This window comes from Haliaeetus albicilla, chromosome 27, assembly GCF_947461875.1.
Source record: "Haliaeetus albicilla chromosome 27, bHalAlb1.1, whole genome shotgun sequence".
NCBI classification, from domain to species: domain Eukaryota; kingdom Metazoa; phylum Chordata; class Aves; order Accipitriformes; family Accipitridae; genus Haliaeetus; species Haliaeetus albicilla.
The window spans coordinates 1,556,923-1,575,411 of NC_091509.1; the positions used below are offsets into that span (position 1 = coordinate 1,556,923).

General features: G+C 56.9%; 3 protein-coding genes across 5 annotated transcripts; 1 reads left to right on the forward strand and 2 right to left on the reverse strand.

The window, feature by feature from the left end:
* Positions 1–3,380: 3,380 nt before the first annotated feature.
* CD14 (CD14 molecule) lies at positions 3,381–7,752 on the reverse strand. Its single transcript, XM_009913602.2, has 2 exons — positions 6,778–7,752; positions 3,381–5,821 (listed from the first exon to the last, which is right to left on the reverse strand). The coding sequence occupies exon 2, from the start codon at positions 5,809–5,811 to the stop codon at positions 4,456–4,458; it is 1,356 nt and encodes a 451-aa protein (XP_009911904.2). The 5' UTR covers positions 5,812–5,821; positions 6,778–7,752; the 3' UTR covers positions 3,381–4,455.
* Positions 7,753–8,891: 1,139 nt separating this feature from the next.
* TMCO6 (transmembrane and coiled-coil domains 6) lies at positions 8,892–17,006 on the forward strand. Of its 3 annotated transcripts, none has more exons than XM_069772778.1 (12): positions 8,892–9,015; positions 9,673–9,797; positions 10,047–10,156; positions 10,297–10,480; positions 11,732–11,836; positions 12,501–12,586; positions 13,746–13,862; positions 14,544–14,655; positions 14,744–14,918; positions 15,064–15,158; positions 15,746–15,913; positions 16,406–17,006. In XM_069772778.1, exons 1-12 carry the CDS (start codon positions 8,931–8,933, stop codon positions 16,568–16,570), a joined length of 1,527 nt encoding a protein of 508 aa, XP_069628879.1. In that variant the 5' UTR covers positions 8,892–8,930; the 3' UTR covers positions 16,571–17,006. The 3 variants fall into 3 exon arrangements, with proteins under 3 accessions (XP_069628879.1, XP_069628881.1, XP_069628882.1); XM_069772780.1 differs by having other exon boundaries at positions 15,067–15,158; XM_069772781.1 differs by lacking the exon at positions 13,746–13,862.
* On the reverse strand, positions 16,920–18,439 carry NDUFA2 (NADH:ubiquinone oxidoreductase subunit A2). The gene is made up of 3 exons (XM_069772783.1): positions 18,265–18,439; positions 18,024–18,130; positions 16,920–17,118 (listed from the first exon to the last, which is right to left on the reverse strand). Exons 1-3 carry the CDS (start codon positions 18,363–18,365, stop codon positions 17,027–17,029), a joined length of 300 nt encoding a protein of 99 aa, XP_069628884.1. The 5' UTR covers positions 18,366–18,439; the 3' UTR covers positions 16,920–17,026.
* Between the last annotated feature and the right edge of the window lie 50 nt (positions 18,440–18,489).

Here is an 18,489-nt window from a genome sequence, read left to right on the forward strand (position 1 = left end):
TGGGATCCAAAGGTCTCCAGCCCCTGGTCACCCTCCAGCATAGGGGACTGGATTCCAGTACTGGGGCAATATATGCCCCTTGGCACAGCAGGGTCTGGCCAGTTGCAGAGAGGGAAGGGGAACCCCCACCCCAGAGCATTGTGGCCAGTCCTGCTCCTACCCTACCTGGACCAGGCTGACAGTTTTCAGGCTCTGTGCATCGCCCCCCAAAGCCTCCAGTTCTTGGAAGATGGTGTCAATCACCTGGGGACAAGCTGGTCAAGCTGGGAGCCATTGGTTCTTGGCACCCGTGGCTGGGTCTCACACCCATGCCAGCAGGACCGGGGTCAGCTGGACAACCCAGGAGCCCAGCACTGTGCAGTTGCACTGTCGCCTCTCCCCTGCCATGCCCTGTGCCCTCACCTGCCAGATGATGCTCTGGAAGGGTAGCTGGGTCCCAGGGCCATGGGGGTCCCACAGCAGAAGGGACATGCTGTAGCCAAAGGGAACTAGAGCCAGCTGTGGTCTTGCCAACTCCAGGACCTTCTCCTGGGAGGAGAGATGTAGCCAGCAGAGTAGGGATGGCATGGCACAGCCAGCATGGCACAGCCAGCATGGTCTGGCATGGACAGCACAGTGCAGATGGCCAGCACAGAGGGCATTGGCATGGATCGGGCCCAGCACAAGACTGATGGTATGACATGGGTAGCACAGCACAGATAGCCCAGTATGGATGGCACAGCATAGATGCACAGCATACATGGCATGACACAGCACAGATGGCATGGCACAGTGGTGCACAGCACACCAGAGAGAGCACGACACGGGCAGTAAGGCATAGACAGCATGGCAGCCATGGCACAGCACCCAAGAGGAAATGGGGAAGGGGTGAGAAACACCAGCAGACCCACACATAGGACCAAGCCCCAGGTCCCCAGCACTGCCTGTACACCTGAGGAGCTGGCAGAGGTGCCCAGTGCCCCCGGGACCACAGCTGGGTGCCCCAGCCCACAGCTTGGGCCAGCATGTCCCTGGCTTATCTGGCTGGGGACAGGGGTGCAGAAGAAGGATACCTGTCCTGCATCCAAGTGGAAGACATCATTGATAGTCAAGAAGCTGTCCTGGCACAAGGGAGGGAGGGTGATAATGTTTAGCTTTCCCCCATCCCAGTATGATCAGTGCAGGGTAAAGGAGGGACTGGGCACAGTGAGATGGAGATGGCAGGGGTGGCTTAGAGAGCCTCGCACAGGCAGGGGTGGGGGGAGACCCCCCTCCCTTCCCCTGAAATCTAGTAATCCCCAGGAGCCCCTCACAAGAGAGGGGCCCATAGAGGTGTAGGGCAGGATCAGCCCAAGACCTCAGCACCCATCAGGGTCCCAAGCATGGCAGGTAGCTGGGACAGAGCCCCCTGCTCCTGTCTGGTTCCCCAGGGACTCTTGTCCCCTTGATGCCCATGTCCCTGTCACTCTCACCTGCACCTCCTTCCCAGCGAAGAGAAGCTGCAGGGGGTCTTCACTGCTGGCCACCCAGCTTTCCCCCGGCCCTGAAAACAGTGAGCGTGGGGTGGTGCAGGGGGGGCAGGGGTGTCATCCCCACCTACCCCAGCTCTGTCCCCTCCACACCAGCTCTGTTCCCTCCACCCCGCAGCCTGGGGCCACATTGCAGGGCTTCACATCATTCCAGAGCCCTCCTGCTACGACCACGGTGCTCAGAGCCACCAGGGTGGGGAGGACACCCCCTCCCCATCACCACTGCCCAGGCCAGGCCCACCAGCATGGCCAGTGGTCCCAGTGCCACCACAGCTGTGGCTCTGCCCCAGCCCGGCTCCCTGACATGGGGGTTTGGGCTGAAGGCACTGGGACGCTGCAGGTGTCCTGAGCCCCAGCTCTACCTTCTGCCTGGTGGAGTCCCACGGCTGTTCGTACGCAGATATCCTGCTCAGCCTGCTGGGACACAGGACGGAGGGGGAATGAGACAGGTCCAGCTCCGCGCACCCAGCACCTGCCAGGAACTGGATGAGCCCCTGGGAAGCTGGGCAGCGCCCAGCCATGCTGCACTGAAGGCAGGGGACAGATCCCTCCAAACCACCTTGTGATGTCCCCCATGATGGCACTCACCTTCCTGGCGTCCATGGCCAGCTCAGCAGCAGCAGCCCTTGAGCTGCTGTTTCAGACAGGACAGGGGATGGGGTTACACGGGACGATCCTGTTCCCTTGCATTATTAATGGATGTCAGGCACAGTTGTGTGGGCAGAGCCGGGCAGAGCCAGGCCCAACCCAGAGGCACCATGTTCTGGAGGCTGAGCCCTGCTGGGCAAGGAGTCAGCGGGACCATGGGACGCAAGTGGGCACCTGGACCCACTCGCACCATTGGCATGCTCCTGGCTCCAAGAGGGACATCTTTGCAAGCCGGGGACAGGAGATGGGGGACCTTGGACTATCATGAAGGTTTTCTAGACACGAGAAGCAACCACAAACCACAGAATCACATTTATTGGAGATCAGTCATACCAAGCAAGCACAGAAGGAAATGCTGACGCGGAGGATCTTTGTGGTCTGTGGAAATGCAGACTGAGGGAGACAGAAGAGAGGTCCCAGGACAGCCCCTGTCCCTTGCATTTGGACAGGACCAGGCACAATGAGGAGATGCACACGCGTCCCTCCGTCTGCCACCATTCCCCCTATAGAATGAGATTACAACACTGCCCCTGCTTCCCTGAGCCCCTGCCTCCCCAAATGTCTTCAGGCGTGAGGGTGATGCTAGGCTGGACATGAGCCATCATTGCAAATGGAGCAAGCAGCACCTGGGGCTCCATCAGGAGCAGAGCAAGGGGTGGGGTTGTGCTTCACGTGGGTGCTGCTAAGGGAAAGCAAATCCTAGGGTTCTGGGACACAGGGATTTCTCCTTCCTTATTCATTAGACAGCGGCTGCTGCTCCCTATTCCCAGGTCCAGCAAGTAGCAAGGCTGAGCACCAATCTCCAAGATGCAAATGCAGGCATGTGGTGTACACACATCCACACGGGTCAACACAAGCTGAGCAGTGCCTTTGCCTGCACCCATCTAACCACCAACGGTGCTCCCATGAACACAAGCACACAGGCAGCACAGCCCCATCCCTCCTCTCCAGCTGCTCAGGGGTGATATGGGCTGGTGGCACAACCCCACACCCCCACCCTCAACCCACAGGCAGGTGCACACCCATGTGCCCTCAAACACACAACAGACCCCAAATCCATCACAGATCCATGGCTGGACCCAAGGCCCTGTTTAGCCACTCTCCAGCTCCAGCCTTGGGTCTTTCCACACTCTGGTTTCCCACCCACCGGCTAGTCCCAGCCTGTGTTTGCTCACAGATCACACACGTGCACAAACAGAATAGAGAGTGAGGTGACATAGAAAATACCCAGGAATGGATTTTAATGAGAAGGCAGGACAGACCATGGGGACAAAGCACAGGGCTTTGCCAGGCAAGTGTGGCCTACCTACCACCAGCCCCCTTCTTCCCCATCCCCATTTTCCCATGCTTGTTCCTTCCCTACCCACCCACCACGACCCTCCCTTTAATGCTTTCCATAAACATTCCCCAGTAAGTTTTGCATTCCCCCAGTCTCCCTCAGTATCCCATAATCAATTTTCTCTTTCCTATGCGACATTTTCTGAATAACCCAGAACCCAGAATAAACCCGTTTTCTTCCTACCAGTTAAAAAGTTTCTGAGTGAACCTCTTCAAGGTCACACTTGAGGGGTTTGTCCACCAGTGCCTTGAGAGCTCAGGTCTTGGTTGCTGTCTGTGTTACCTCCCACTTGTTAGTGTTTGTGTATAGGGGTGTTTAATTTATTAATTCTCCTGCCTTTTGTGGTTTTTCTCTTACACTAAATAGCAGTTAAGCAGACATCCTCACAACCCAGGTATCCTCACAGCCATGCCCAGCCATAGCCCCAGGTAAGGAGAGGTGGAGGATCAGCAAAGGGGCCATGGGGGCTGCAAGAACAGCTGGGCTGGGGGGCACAGGGCTACAAGGAGGGGCAGGGGGGGGCTCTGGGTGGAGACCACCAGACCCCAGTGAGGCTTGGGGCATCTGAGCACCACCTGCAGTGGTGCAAATATGATGGAGCTGAACATCTCTTGTTCAGGGCAGATGATATCACAGGGCCAATGGGTGCCTGTTGGGGCTTGGGGAGTTAGAGCTGGCCATAAGGAAAACCCCTCTGGGAGGATGCAGCCCTGGGACAAAGCAAGGCAAGGAGCTTTGCTTGGGGGTTTCCCTAAAACTTGGACAGGCAGAGCTACAGCCACTGTGGGATAATGCTGGGGACAGTCCTGCTCCACAGGGGAGCCTGGAATGGGGACATCAAGACAGCCCCTCACCAGAACTTGGGGGTCCTGTGAGTCTTCCCACAGAGATCCTGGCCTTGCAGCCCCTGGGGCTGAGCCCCTGTGTGGAAGCACTGGTGGGAACGGTCACACATCCCCTTCACACTCTGCGGCAGGGCCGCGTGAGCCCAGGCCTGGATCTGACCAGGCAGATGGCCCCGGCTACCCCAAGCAGGGCGAGGGCAACGCAGACAGGGGCAATCACTGCAGCACTGTTACACTGCAGCACTGAGACCGGCACGTCCCTCACCAGCCTGCCCTGGTACTGAGGTGGGGAGTGACACATGTAGTCCTGGGGCCAGCCCTGCCCAAGGTGCCCCATACCCGCCAGCGCCTGGAGCCCCCCGGCCCCAGAGCACGAGCAGTTGTAGGGGTTGCCAGCTGCAGCCACATCCCACAGGCGCCCCAGGAGCTTCACCTCATCCCATGGCAGCTCTGTGATCAAGTTGTTGTCTAGGTGGAGGGTCTCCAACATGGGGCAATTCCTGATGGAGGGAGAAGCCTGCAGCATGTTTTGGCTCAGGAAGAGCTTCTTCAGGGAGCTAAGGGAGATGTCTACAGTATGGAGGTGGTTGCAGCCCATGTCCAACACTTCTAGACTGGGAGGCAGAGGTGTGAGGACTTTATCCAAGCCAGTGTCGGACAAGTTAAAAATTCGGAGGGATGCTGGCCACTGGCAGGAGGAGGACAGGTCTGCCATGAGCTTGTTCTGGCTGAGATCTAGATGCTGGAGCTCAGGCAGCAGCTGCACGCTTTCACACACGCTGTGGTAGGATGTCAGGTTGTTGCGTTGCAGACTCAGTACCTGAAGCTGAGGGAAAGCCCCCTTGCAGAAGGCAAGCATCAAGCTCTCATCCCCAACACTGTTTTGTGCCATGTCCAGGGAGCGCAGAGCCCTGAACACCCTTCCGATGCCACAGGGCAGGTTGGTGACATGGGAGCCAGTGACAGCCAGCTCCTGCAGGGTCTCCAGCCAGCTGCTTAGACTAGAGAAGTCCTGCTCACGGCCTGTCAGCGGGGCAGATGTCACGTTGTGGAAGTGCAGGGACAATATGGGCAAGTCCTGGCGGGCCATTTCATCCCAGTTGCCTCTCCCCTTGAAAATGCAGCGCTCAAACACCAGCTCCTGCACCTGGGTGTAGGAGAAGAGCCTCAGGACTCGGGCAAGGAGTATCTCAGGGACCAGGAGATCACCAAAAATTATTTTCCTGATGACAAGGGAGCCCAGCATTTCAATGGCAGAGGGGTCCAGGTTGCTGATTGGGAAGGCTACGTATCTCTCCAGCTCTCCCCCCAAAAACTCCACAACAGAGGCTGGGAGGCACTGGATGATGCTGCTTACGCTTTCCTGGGACAGGTTATAGCACACACAGTGCTCCTGAGTGCGATTGAAGAAACACCTGCCTTCTGCCTCCAACAGCCCCAGCCCCAGGAGGAGGAGAGCAGCCACGTTCATGGTGAACAACCTAGAAACGAGGAGAGCAATGGTGAAAGGCAGCACTCTTGTGACAGCTGAGGAGACCGTTCAGATCCAGCCAACTGGAGGGCTGGCTTGGGCAGGTTCGGCCCCAGAGAGCCGCCCCTCAGGCAGACGGTGCTGCCCTCGTCCCCACTGCCCTTTGTGTGGGTCCAGCACACCCCACCAGCACCGGTGGCAGTGGTCTCACCCCACCCCAAAAGCAGGGTTTCAGCGAAGCAGGGTGGCTCCTCCTGAGGCAGCAGCTACCGGGCTCTGCGCTTTCTGGCCTGGGCTGCTTTGCTGCAGACTCCCATTCCTAAGCAACCAGGAAATCTCACGGATCAGGAGAAACTAGAAATGTTGAGTTACAGACAGTGAAGCCAGCTATATCAGTCTGACCGCAGGATGGGAGAGCCACAGCTCTGTTTATTTCTCTGCATGGTGCACTCTGTAATCTGGGGCAGGAAATTGCAACAGAGGACTTCATATTTTCCTTTTTCTCACTCAGAGATTTGATTCATTACCAGCCTCCAAGAGGGTGGTAGAAAATAATTTCTGAGGGTCTGTATGCATCTGTCAGCAGCAAGTATTGTTTTGCTGTCCAGCTGACGGGAAAGTCTTATAAAACAGATCGCAGAAAAGCAGCAAGCAAAGATTAAAGGCTCCTAAGAATGTGCTGACTTAGCTCTACCTGAGCACCCAGACAGGGCAGTGTCGAGGAGTCTTTGGGGGTCTCCAGTCCAACCTCCTGCTTCCAGCAGGTCTGTTGCCAGCACTAGCCCGGATCAGCCACAGCTTTTTCTGGCTGCGTCTCAAAAATCTCCCAGGTTGGAGGTCTCTGTGCTGTCGCGGGGGCTGCACCACCCTCCCGGGGAGAAGCTCTCCTCCAGCACTTAGGTGAAGTCTCCCTCACTGCGGGGGGGGGGGCAGCACGAAGCGGGGTGGGGTTGTCCAGTGACTCACCAGGCAACTCACACCGAAACGTTTCCTTGCCCCACGGCTGCTTCCTCTAGCTGCTGCCAAACCTACGGCTTAGGTGCCAAAGGCTCTGCTAGTGCTTGGCTGTCTCCGGCGCCTGAACCTCCTCTGCCTCCAGCCGGATGAGACCTCAGTGCCTGCAGGTGTCTTCCAGCTGCCGTTGGTGCTTCCGCAGCCTGTCCTGGCTGTGTTTAGATCCACGTGTTCGGGGCTGATGGGGACCTCGAGGCAGGCTCCCGGGCACTGCCCTTGCTCCTGCTGCGTGACTTCCTAAGCAGGACAGGGCTGGCTGTGCCACAGGAAGCAACGCTCCACGCAGCAGCCACCCAATTCACTTCTGCTTCGCTTCCCTGCAGCAAGGGACTCTTGCGGCTGCCCACGGCCATGGGCTGGGAAGGATTTTGGTCTGAGTGTCAATTCTGCTTACTTTCCTAGGAAGGATGAGGGAAGAGAGTGCAGTCAAGGTGCCCTAAATGCACTCTCGGTGCCAGTTCAAACACACCTTTGCTTCCAGATGCTCTGGTCTTGATGTGCCTTGGAGCCCACCGGCTGCTGAGCACCCTGCACAAGGCAATGTAGAAGGGTACAGGACTATCATACCCAGTATCCAGACCATCCCCAGATGGCTGTGTCCCATGTAGGGTGGGGACAGGACAAATTCCCATCTGCTGTGTGCACAGCCCAATGCTGCAAAGGGCACTTCTTCACCCAAGCTCAGCTTCCTTGGCAAGATAGCTACTAGGCTTGGCCAAGGAACTCAAATCACTTGCCCCATGCTCCTTTGGCAGCTGGTGGTTGTCCCTGCACCAAGATGTTAACGCTCTCCATCAGCGAGCAGAGACCACCAGGCATTTGGAAAGATCTGTCAGGGATTTTTTCTTCCCTGGGGATTTCTCTGCCTGTGTTGGTTTCAGAAAGGCAACAAAACTGCACAGCTAGAAGATGCAATTCCCAGTTTGCTGTTAACACGGCATTACAGAGAGACACTATCAGTGCGACAACAGCTGGGGCCGGAGCTGCCTGTCCCATGCACTCTGCTGCTGGGTGGGTGAAGGGAAAGTCTCCTTTTGGTTGTTACATCTACTGCAGCTCATTTTCTTATTCCTGGCATCTCGAGTGGAGCGCTGCACTGCTTTGCTGCCTTTCCTTGAGCAATTTCTTGTGTAGAGGGGTTCAGCCATTCTATGATTCCTCTTCTCCATCCTCGGGTTACACAAAACTGCTGCTGTATGCATCGTGGAAAAATCACAGCAGCCTTTCTGAGTTCTCCTCACTACTCCTTTTGGTGAGGTCAGCAGCTCTCTCTGGGCCTGGTACCTTTTAATTGCTCATTCCTGGCCACCAGCTGCAAATTCCCCCAAATGCCTTTCTGGGGAAAAACGAGCTCTTCTATCTCCTCGGTGGCCAGCCACACCCCGCTTCAAAGACATGTGGTTTTGGAAGCACCTTTTGTGTGACAACTTTCTTGTTCTCATCACCACCGTGGAAGATACCAGGACACCGAGACCCTGTTGTCTGATGTTTCTGGTGAGTCTCTGGGCTTTTTTGGGCTTCAACAAAGATGCACTCCAGCCCTGTGGGGACAGAAACCGTGCCTGAGCCCAGAGGCTGGCTGGTTTCAGCCCTGCAAGGCAGGAGGGCTTCATCCTCTGTTCCCCCCCCCCACGCTGTGCACACTCGTGTCCATGTCCCCGCATGCAGGCCCTGTGCCCCGTCCCCGGAGCCAGTGCCGTGACCGCTGACCGCACCGAAGAGGGTCACCATGCGCTCCCCCCCGCAGCGGGGCCGCCCAAGCTCCCTCCTGAAGCCGCAGCAGCAGGACGGTGCCCCAGCAGAGCCCCTGCCCCGGGAAGGGCCGATCCTGGTCCTGCCGGGCTGGGAGCTGGGCAGGCGAAGGGGGGGACTGGGCCTCGGGCCCCGGGGCTCCCCGGGCTCCGGGCGGGCCCCGGCGGCCGCGCCCTCTGGGGGAAGAGCGGGGCCCCGGCCCCCCTTCCCGAGGCTGCCCGGCGACACCTCCGGGATCCGGCCCGGCTCCGCCCGGCCTCCTCCCCGCTGCCCTGCCCGCCTTTCTCCCCGCCCCGGCCCGGCCTCCTCCTCCTCCCCCTCCTCCCCCTCCTCCTCCTCCTCCCTCCGCCGCCATGTGGGGCCGGCGGCGGCGCGGCGCCGGGCCCAGCGGCAGCGGCGCGGAGGAGCTGCGGGCCCGGCGGCGAGAGCGAGAGGCAGGTCCGGACCGGGACCGGGACCGGGGAGGGGGCAGCGCGGCAGGACGGGGCCGGGCCCTGGGCCGAGGTCTCGGGGCCGGAGGGGCCCGGGCGGGTTTGGCCCCCCCCGCCGTGGGTGACGGGGGCCGCTGGTGGGAGTCCCCACGGCCGCCGGCTCTGCCCCACAGCGGGACCCAAACAGACCCCCGGCCCCCCCGCCCCGTCTGGGGGTGCACAGGATGGTTGGCATCTGCGGGCACCCTACCCACTCAGGGTAGCATTTTACAGTGTTGGTTTCTTTTTTTTAATCCACGTGAGTTTTCTGCCCTGGATGCCCCATTTCCTCAACCACCTCCCTGCAGTTTGGGTTTTCCAAGGTCTCGCCTATGTAAAACCAGCCTTGGGTCCCTCCCAGTGCGACCACTATGGTCCTCACGCCTCTGTCCTGCTTTCATGCCGGTTTGCCCAGCCGTGGCTTTGCCCGTTGATGAGTGAGTGCCCAACCCCGCAGCCCTGTGGCATGCAAGGTCTGAGTGCAGTCACGGTCTCGTGTGTCTCTCCCTGGCTCGCACAAGAAGGAACTGGCAGTTTCTCCCTGTTAAAAGGGATGAGGCTCTTTGGTGGGATGGAAAAGCATCTTGACCTAGGCAGGTGGTGACGGGGACCGATTCGATCACAGCTCTCAGGAAAGCCCGGCGGCAGGAGCAGCTGGTCAGCAAGCGGCTTCTGCGGGAGGACACCGCAGCAGAGGAGGGTGGACAGGATGGAGCAGAGATCGTGCCGGACCCTCTCTCAGAGGATGAGGTGAAGAGCATGACGTTCTCCGTGGTGATGGGGGTCCCTGGGGTCTTCCCCATCCTCTAGGCATGTGGAGGAGCCTGGGCAGAGGTGGGTTTGGGAGTGTTTTCTAAGTCACTGCCAGACATGGTGGGAAACAGTAAGGTTCTTTGTGACCATCTTTGCGCCCTGCGTTTCTCTGCCTCCAGGATTAACGGGATGAAATCTTAACCCTGGCACTGCTTGAAATTCACCCATCTTTTAATTTTCGGATAGGTTCTTGAGCTGCTCAGAGGCGTGCAGAGGGCTTCAGAAGACAGGAAAAGATCACTCACCCGTCTCCGCTGGGCTCTGCAGAACAAGGAGACTCAGCAGAAGTTTGTCAGGTCAGCCCAGGTCTGGCACTGCATGGCTGGTACCAAGGGCATGTCCAGAGTGGCTCTTTGTCCCGGTTGTTGTGTGGGTGAGTTAGTGTGTGGCCAAGGGTAGAAGGCAGGAGGTGACAACACCCTTTGGGTTCCACCAGGCTGGACGGCAGCATCCGGACACTCATCGGGCTCTTCACCAGCAGCCTGGCTGACATGCAGATGGAGGCAGCCCGCTGTCTCCACGAGCTCTCCCACTCCAGTGACCCTGCTGTGGCTGAGGCATGTCTGCCAGTGACCTCCTATCTCCTCACCTACCTCTCAGGACACAGCATTGAGTTCACGGTAAGATCCGTGCTTACGTTTGCTGGGGCTCTGGCACCTGCTAAGCTTTTGGTAGCGGCTGGGTGTTGACCTCTTTTGGCCAGCCTTAGCCTAACATGGCTCACATAGGAGTGCTGGTGGGAAGGGGCCCTCTGGAAGTCTCTAGTCCAGCCTTCCCCTTGGAGCAGGACTGTCCCCGGTGCTAGCCCAGGGCAGCAAGGCTTTGTCTGGCCAAGTCTTGGAAATATGGAGACCCCCTACACTGTGGCCTGTCCCAACACCAAGAGGAGTTTGGATCCATTGTGTTTGCACCTCCTTCCGGGTAGCTGCAGGCTGCTCTTAATGGTCCCAAGCCTTATCTGGGCCAGGCAAATCCTCCTGTCACAGCCCAGGATGCAGTGGTTTGCCCCACTTGCAGTGGGTTCCTCCTCTTGAGCTCCAAGCTCTGTTTAGGGAAGCAGGAACTGCAGGCTGTGGCAGTTGGACTCCATCATCAGACACGTGGTCTGGCCTCTTGATGCAGGCTGGACCTGGACGGGAGGTACCTTGGTGTCTGTGTGGCGGGTAAAGCAGAAATACAAGATGCGGGCCAGTTTAGGTGTTTTAAAAGATCTTGGAAAAGTGAAAGAGATGGGCAGCAGCAGCCTGGGATGCAGGAACAGCTACTTTGTCAGCTTACCTTCCTGCAACAAGCAGGCAGGCTTTCGGCCAGGTCGGGAGGAAGAGCAGAGCGTCTGTGGTTCCAAGCTGTGCAGTTTGATCTGGGCGAAGGAGCGAACAGTTGGAGTAGCTCTGGAACACCCATGTGTTTTTCCAGCTGCCGAGCAGTGCGCCTTCTGCAGTGCACTGTGCTCCTTTGAGAAGCAGACAGGATCAGAGCTAAGGACCAAGATGGGGAGCAACCCCAAGGTGATCATCGCATTTTAATGCAGCACACCAGCAGTCTCCAGAATACCGTGGAATTAGAGGTGTCTCAAAGAAATGTTGTAGCAATAATTAGAAGCCCAAAAAACCTCCAAAGTAGAAGTGATCAGATCCTGACCTGAGCCAGATAGAAAAAGAATAAATTGAAGCTGATACAGCTGGGAATGGGGTAGCTGGAGAATCCAGCAGTATCTATCTGTGTTTACCCCTCTGAAGACAGCTTCTGCCCTGCTCAGGGGAAGTGTGTGCCCTAGTCCCAGGGTGCAGGGACCTAGAGGCCTTGCTGGCTGGCCACAGTCCCCCTGTGGAGTGCAGAGGAGGTAACTTGCTCTCTTGGGCATGTTTCAGGAGCTGTGTTTGTACACGCTGGGGAACCTCGTAGTAGAAAGCAAAGCTGTGAGGAAGCAGCTTCTGCCTCAGGGCATCATTCCAGTGCTGGCATCCTGCATCCAGGTGGGTGAAATAGCTCAGTCACACTCTTCCCCTGCCCTGCCCCAGAAAGACGTCTTTTCTTATGCCCTTGAGATGCTGGCTGATGGTACGGAGTTACCAGCCCTCCTTCCAGCTGTGGCCACAGGCAGAGACCCCTCTGCAGAGGGCTGTTCCCCTGCAGGTGAGGGTCTCTCATGGGCTCTCCTGCACTCCATTTTTGGGCCTCAGGTCACCACCCTGTGCTCTTCTGCAGCTGAATGTCTCACATCCGTAACTGCGGCTTGCCGATAACCAGTCTGTAACATGGGGAGCTGGAGGCTTCTCCCCTCTGCACGTCTTGGGTCCAGCAGGCATATGAGACCAACACAGTGAGCAGGGCTGTCGTTTGCAGATCTGAATGCTCAAAGCAGCACTGCTGCTGTGTTTGGGTTCCTGGATCCCTACAGCTGCAGCCCATGTTGAGTGTGGGGAGGGGGAACAGCTCAGCTTCGGTGTGGCCACAGATTGCTCTGTCACCCCCGGTCCCCTGCTATGCCCCCTTTTCTCCAGCATGGAGAGACTGCACGGATCACCTGCTTGGTTTGGTGTGAAAAAGAGGTATCGCCCTCTCACCAGCAGGGCAGCTGGCACCCAGGGATCCCCTGGCTGTGTCATGCAGGATTAGCTTTGTTCTGTTTGATTGCAGTCCCCGCATGAGGCTGTGCTGGAAGGTCTGGGCTACGTCCTCTCACAGCTCCTCCAAGCCAAGGAAGCCCCCACAGAGATCATACCGTGAGTCCAAGCCTCTGTCCTGGTTTCGGCTGGGATAGAGTTAATTTTCTTTCTAGTAGCTGGTATAGTGTTATGTTTTGGATTCAGTATGAGAAGAATGTTGATAACACACTGATATTTTCAGTTGTTGCTAAGTAGTGTTTATACTAAGACAAGGATTTTTCAGCTTCTCATGCCCAGCCAGCAAGAAGGCTGGAGGGGCACAAGAAGTTGGGAGAGGACACAGCCAGGGCACCTGACGCAAACTGCCCAAAGGGGTATTCCATACCATGTGATGTCATGCCCAGTATATAAACTGGGGGGAGTTGGCCTGGGGGCGGATCGCTGCTTGGGAACTAACTGGGCAGTGGTCGGCGAGTGGTGAGCAATTGCATTGTGCATCACTTGGTCTGTATGTTCCAATTTTTTTATTATTATTGTCATTTCATTATTGTTATTATTTTTTTCCTTTCTGTTCTATGAAACTGTTCTTATTTCAACCCACGAGTTTTACTGGTTTTTGGGGTTTTTTTTCACAATTCTCTCCCCCATCCCACTGGGTGGAGGGGGAGTGAGTGAGTGGCTGCACGGTGCTTAGTTGCTGGCTGGGGTTAAACCATGACAGCCTCTTAACCCTGCATCAGGATGGGCCCTGGGGCCCAGCATGGTATTTGCATGCCAGGGACAGCAACGCCTTTCTCATCCCAGTGATATTAATAGTTCAGAGCAGAATCCTACCAGAACTATGGAGGTTCTGTTGCAGATCAGGGTGCAGGGCTTGACTTTTTTCCCTCAGCCTCATCTGAGCAGACAGCTCTGGTATTTCAGTAAAGGACAGTGTTGAGTAGGGAAGGCTCGCAGGGGAATTCTGGCTGTATTCCTCCTGCAGAGGAAAACATCAGCTTGACAGCCCCCAGTGCAAAAAATGTGACCCCAGCCAAGGTGTCCTGAGTGCCCTCAGGCCCTGCCATGGACAGCTAGAGCTTGTGCTGGGCCTTAGTGGTGCCTGAGGCTGCAGCCCTTAAGAGTCTCCTCTAGGCGTGTTTTTGGAGCATGTGGCCCCCAGTACAGGCAAGAGCAACTCTCTGCTTGGTGGCCAGGGCTAGTGTCTTTCTGCCAGTTGTTTGTCCTGCTTGTGCTCTGGCCTGTGCCTCCATTAACTCTGCTGTTCTGACCCCAGCTTGGTTCTGGACTCTGTTCTCCCCCAGCACATGCTTCAACTGGTTTGCTCCGGCCTCAGGGCTGGGATAGGAGCAGCTGTGGAGTTTGCATGGTGTCTCCACTACATCATTTGTAGGTAAACGTGCTTTTCTCCTCATTTTGAGTTCCCTGGGGGCAGCCAAAGAGAGAGGCATGAAGGCCCAGGGTCCTGTGAGGGGACCAGGATTGCCTTCCCTTGCCCCTTTCCCTTGGGAAAGCAATTTCCCTGCCATCCTGGGCATTCCAGCTCTCGTATCTGAGGACACACATGCTATTTGCAGCATCACTGAGTTCCTTTACAGGATAATAACAGGTGATAAACCTGAGAAGGCTGTTCCTAGCCCTCCAAACCGCCCCCAATCGCCTCCCCGTATCTGGAGTTGTCCCCTGCACTCCCCAAGGCAAGCTCCCTGAATCCTCGTGCTTCTGGGGTTGGCTCAGTGTCACCTGGCCAGGCTGGCTGCTGCCAACAGTCTCTGTCTGCCTTGGCATGGCTGCTCCAGTGCCATCTCTTTCAGCAGCCCCAGCAGAAAGAAATGTGTAGGTACTCAAAGAAGGATCGGGGCTGTTGTTTCCAGATCCACACAGATAATTCCAGTGGATCTGTTTTTAAACTGGCTTTTAAACTTTCTCATAAACTCAGAAACAAGCTGCTATTCAAACATGAAACAAGCCCTATGGTGGTTCAGGAGATTGCTCTGAATTTCCAGGCCCCATTGTTAGGTGACAGCCCCTCTCTGAGTGCTGAAAGCAACCATGCTGTCCCTTCCCTTTGCAGCCATACAGCCAATGCGGCATTGCTGTCACTGGGGGCCTTGCCTGCCCTCACCTCACTCTTGCTCGACCTGGCTTCTGAAATCCCCCAAGATGCTCCCGAGGGCCTGGAGCTGGTAAGACGCGGGCAGGGTGCTGGCTGTTCTCGGCACTGCTGTGGGGATTTGGTCCGGCTAAAGGGCTCTGTGTTTCCCACTGGCACAGCTCGTCTGCCCAGTGCTGCGGTGTCTCAGCAACCTGCTCGCGGAGGAGACAGACTGTGAAGTCCAGATCCAGGACGAGCGCCTGCTTGTCGCCCTCTTCCTCATCCTGCAGTGCTTCCTCCAGCAGCACCCGTTCATCGTACAGGAGTGCCTCTGGCTGCTGAACAACCTCACAGGTGAGTGTCCCGCGGGGCTGTCAGCAGAGCCGGAGCTGCTGCTGGGACCTGCCTTGATTGCTGGCAGACTCATGGCATCTTGTCTACAGAGACCTCCCTCAGAAACCTTGATTTTATTGACACGTTCCTTCTCTGCCCACCCTAGCAGACAAGCCCTTCTTCTGCTCCACTCTGCTCAGCCTGGACTTGCTCCCAGCCCTGCTGCAGCTCCTGCCATGTTCCCAGATGGCCAGTGTGTTGGTAAGACCTTGCCTTGTGTCCCAGGTCTGGGGGGAAGAGCTGGACTTTCAGGAGCATGAATCCCACACACACAGTGCTGAAGTTGGAGGTTGGCTTGGGGCAGTAGCAACAGCTTGGCAGAAGGTCTCATGTTGTGATAGAGTCACCATCCACCTCCCCTGAAGTCACTGTGTCTGTATTTACCCTTGATGGAGTCTTGCCCCACCAGAAAAGGGATCCCAAGGCAGATGTTCACTTGGGGCCAGGCCTGCCAGCAGCTGCAGCAGGCCCAGGGAGGCTGCTGCCACCTTCTTTTGGAAAACCCTAAAGCTTTAGGGGGTCCTGGAGGGATGCTTTGCCAAGGGGTGGGTGGTACAGCTGCATCTGCTTGGCACAGGGATGAACAGTGCCTTCGAGTGGTGATGGAGAAGGCTTTTAAAGACCATTCAAAATCCAGCTGGTTGATGGGCACATGGCTTTGGGGAAGCAGCTGGCAGGACGTCCAGGGAGAACATGGGGAGTTCTCGAGAGCCCTCCTAAGCCTGTCAGGAATCTGCCCACTAATGAAGCGTTCACTGCTCACTCCCTCTCACGGCTTCTCTGTCCAGGTCCTGACAGTTCTGTGCAATATAGCAGAGAAGGGGCCAGGCTACTGCCAGCAGCTGCACCAGCAGCCTGCCCTGCCCCTGCTGCTGCCCACCCTCACACTGCCCAACCCTGAAGTGGTGGGGCAGTGCCTCGAGCTGCTGCACCTCCTCTTCCTGCACTGGCCAGAGGTAAGAGCAGGGGGGTACCTGCCCCAGAATCAGGCATGACATCATAAAGCTGTGGATGGGGATGATTACTATTATTTAAATAATACTGCTTTCAGTCATTGCCATGCTAGCCCCCCACTCTTCAGCACCCAAACACGTGCCTGAAGGGGGCACTTGTGTGATGCAGAGGGTGGAAACCCTTCTTGTTTCTCTGAGGAGTTCCTTTTCATTGACAATGACTGTTTTTTGGGCAGGTTGTTTGTACCCTTTGAGATTATTATGGGGGAATTCTTTTGATTCAGTTGTACTGACTTCAAGCCCTGTGCACTCCCAGCCAGCAATCAGCATGGCTGGATTTACCTGGCTTGGGAATTTAGCATCTAGTAGGGCTCTGGGGAATTCCTTCAGCCCCGTTCCCTGGGCTGTACAGTGGTGGCTCTGGGCAGACAGGATCAGCTGTAGCAGCTATACTCAGGTGGCAGGCAGCCAGGTCTCACCCCACCTCTCGCACAGGCTGCTGCTGACTTTGTCAGGCAAGGCGGGCACCGGGCCCTTGAGCAGCACCAGAGCACCCCAGAACTCCAGGAGCGGGCACGAGCACTGCTGGACATGGTTGGGCAGCCCCTGGGAGCCTCCGCCTTCAGTCCTTGCCATGCCACGTTGTCTGCCTTCTCCTAGGCCACACCACCTCTCTTCCCTCCCCCTGCACTCCAAGGAGGAGTAAACTGTTCACCCTGTGCCCTGCATTCCCAAGGGCTGGTTAGGGGTCTAACCGCCAGCTGTAAGTACCAATGCTGGCTGCATGGGGACACTGGTCCTTGGCAAGATATGGGTGTTTCCATCCTTGTTGCCACCTCATAGCTACCAGCAGGCTGCCTCGTGCCTCCACAGAGCTTGGTGCAGGGGCAGAGCTGAGCTGCAACCTGGGCAGATGGGCTCTTGATGATGGGGAGGTGGTGTATAAACCCTCCTGAATTGGCTGTTCCCTCCAGCATCTCCTCTTGGCTTTAAACCCAACTTGCGAAGCTCAGGGTAAGCACATTGCATTTATGTGATTGATAAATTAAAAGATACATGTTTTACATTAAAGATCATCAGTCAAGTCTCCAGCGCACACATATTTACTGTCTGTCTTCACACCTTGCTTTTCACAATGTTCTCCAAGACCTTGGCCACTTCATCCACGGTAAGGTTGTTCAGCGGCACGCTCTTCTCCTTGCCAAACTCTGCAGGAAAGAGAGAGGGTGAGAGAGGGGGCAGGTGCCTTGGTCCTTTTCCAGAGCAAGGGCAACCCAAAGCCCTGGTTTAGGTTTCCCAAGCATCACTGGTGTCACAGCCCAGGTTCCTGTCACCACCCTTTCACACCCACCACTCCCCAGAGTGCCTCCCTGTGCCCACGTTATTGTTTCCACCTTCTCTTTCTCAGCCTTTCCATTGGAGAGAAGCCAGTGCAGCCCAACACATTTCCTTGCCTCTTTTTGTTAACTTGTGCTGCGCAGCAGCTGGGCAGAGGGCACCACCACATCCCAAAACAGCCTGATGGCTTTCAGCCTGGTCACATCAAGATGCTCACCAACACTTCAGTAAAATCGTGCTGAAAAAACTTGTTCCTACAGCACGTCCTACCCAGGGGTATATTTCCCAGCAAGTCATATACACACAAGAGACAGGCACTACATCAGCAGGCTCTACTGGCCTGTGCACTCGCACTGGGAAACTTGTGCTTAAAGAGTCATTGCATCTCTGAAAGAAAGTTTCTAAGCTATTTTTGTCCAGCCCAGATGGCTTTAGGAAGAAAACAAAGCCTTTACAAAGGAGCTTTTCTGCTTCCTCCTTGGCATTTCACTGAGAATGCAGGGAAAACAAATTAAAAACAGAAACATTTTTCTGTATAGGAATCCTACCGGGGTGGGAAATGGCAGCCACAAGCTGGCAAACCACCTTCTGAGCCGCAGGTCCCTTTTTTACCTCCCACCAGGTCACGCAGCTGTAACACACTTCTCTGTAGTCAGTCCCCACCTTGCCTCGCAGACAGCCGCTCCCCCTCCGCCAATGTCCCTTACTGTAACTGCCGAACCCCCCCACTTGCTGCAGACCCGGCGGTGCTTGCCGGCAGGCGGCCCCCACTTACCGTACCGAGCCCAGAGCTTGGGCTGGACACCGGAGCACTCGCGGATCAGGATGGGGAAGTCGGGATTTGCCTTCTTCAGGGTCACATAGTGCTGCTCGATGAAGTCTCTGGGGATGGAAGGGGGAGCGATGGATCCCCGTGGCTGAGTCCGCTGGGACCGGGCAGGCTGAGAGCAGGCCGGTACCTCACGCTCCCGCCTCGCCGGGCCCGCCCGCGGAGCAGCCGCCCGGCCCCGACTCACCTGACGCCGCGGCTGCCCGGGGAGCGCTGGCACAGATGGATGCGAAGCTCCCGCAGGCTGCGACCCAACCCGCCCCCGATGCCCCTCACAACCGCCGCCATCTTCTCTCTAAACCTGACAACAACACGGGGGTGCGACTTCGACGCCCGCCAATCGCGGTGTCCGCCAATCGCGGCGCCCGCCAATCGCAGCGCCCACCGGCCAGCGGCCGGCCAATGCGGCCGG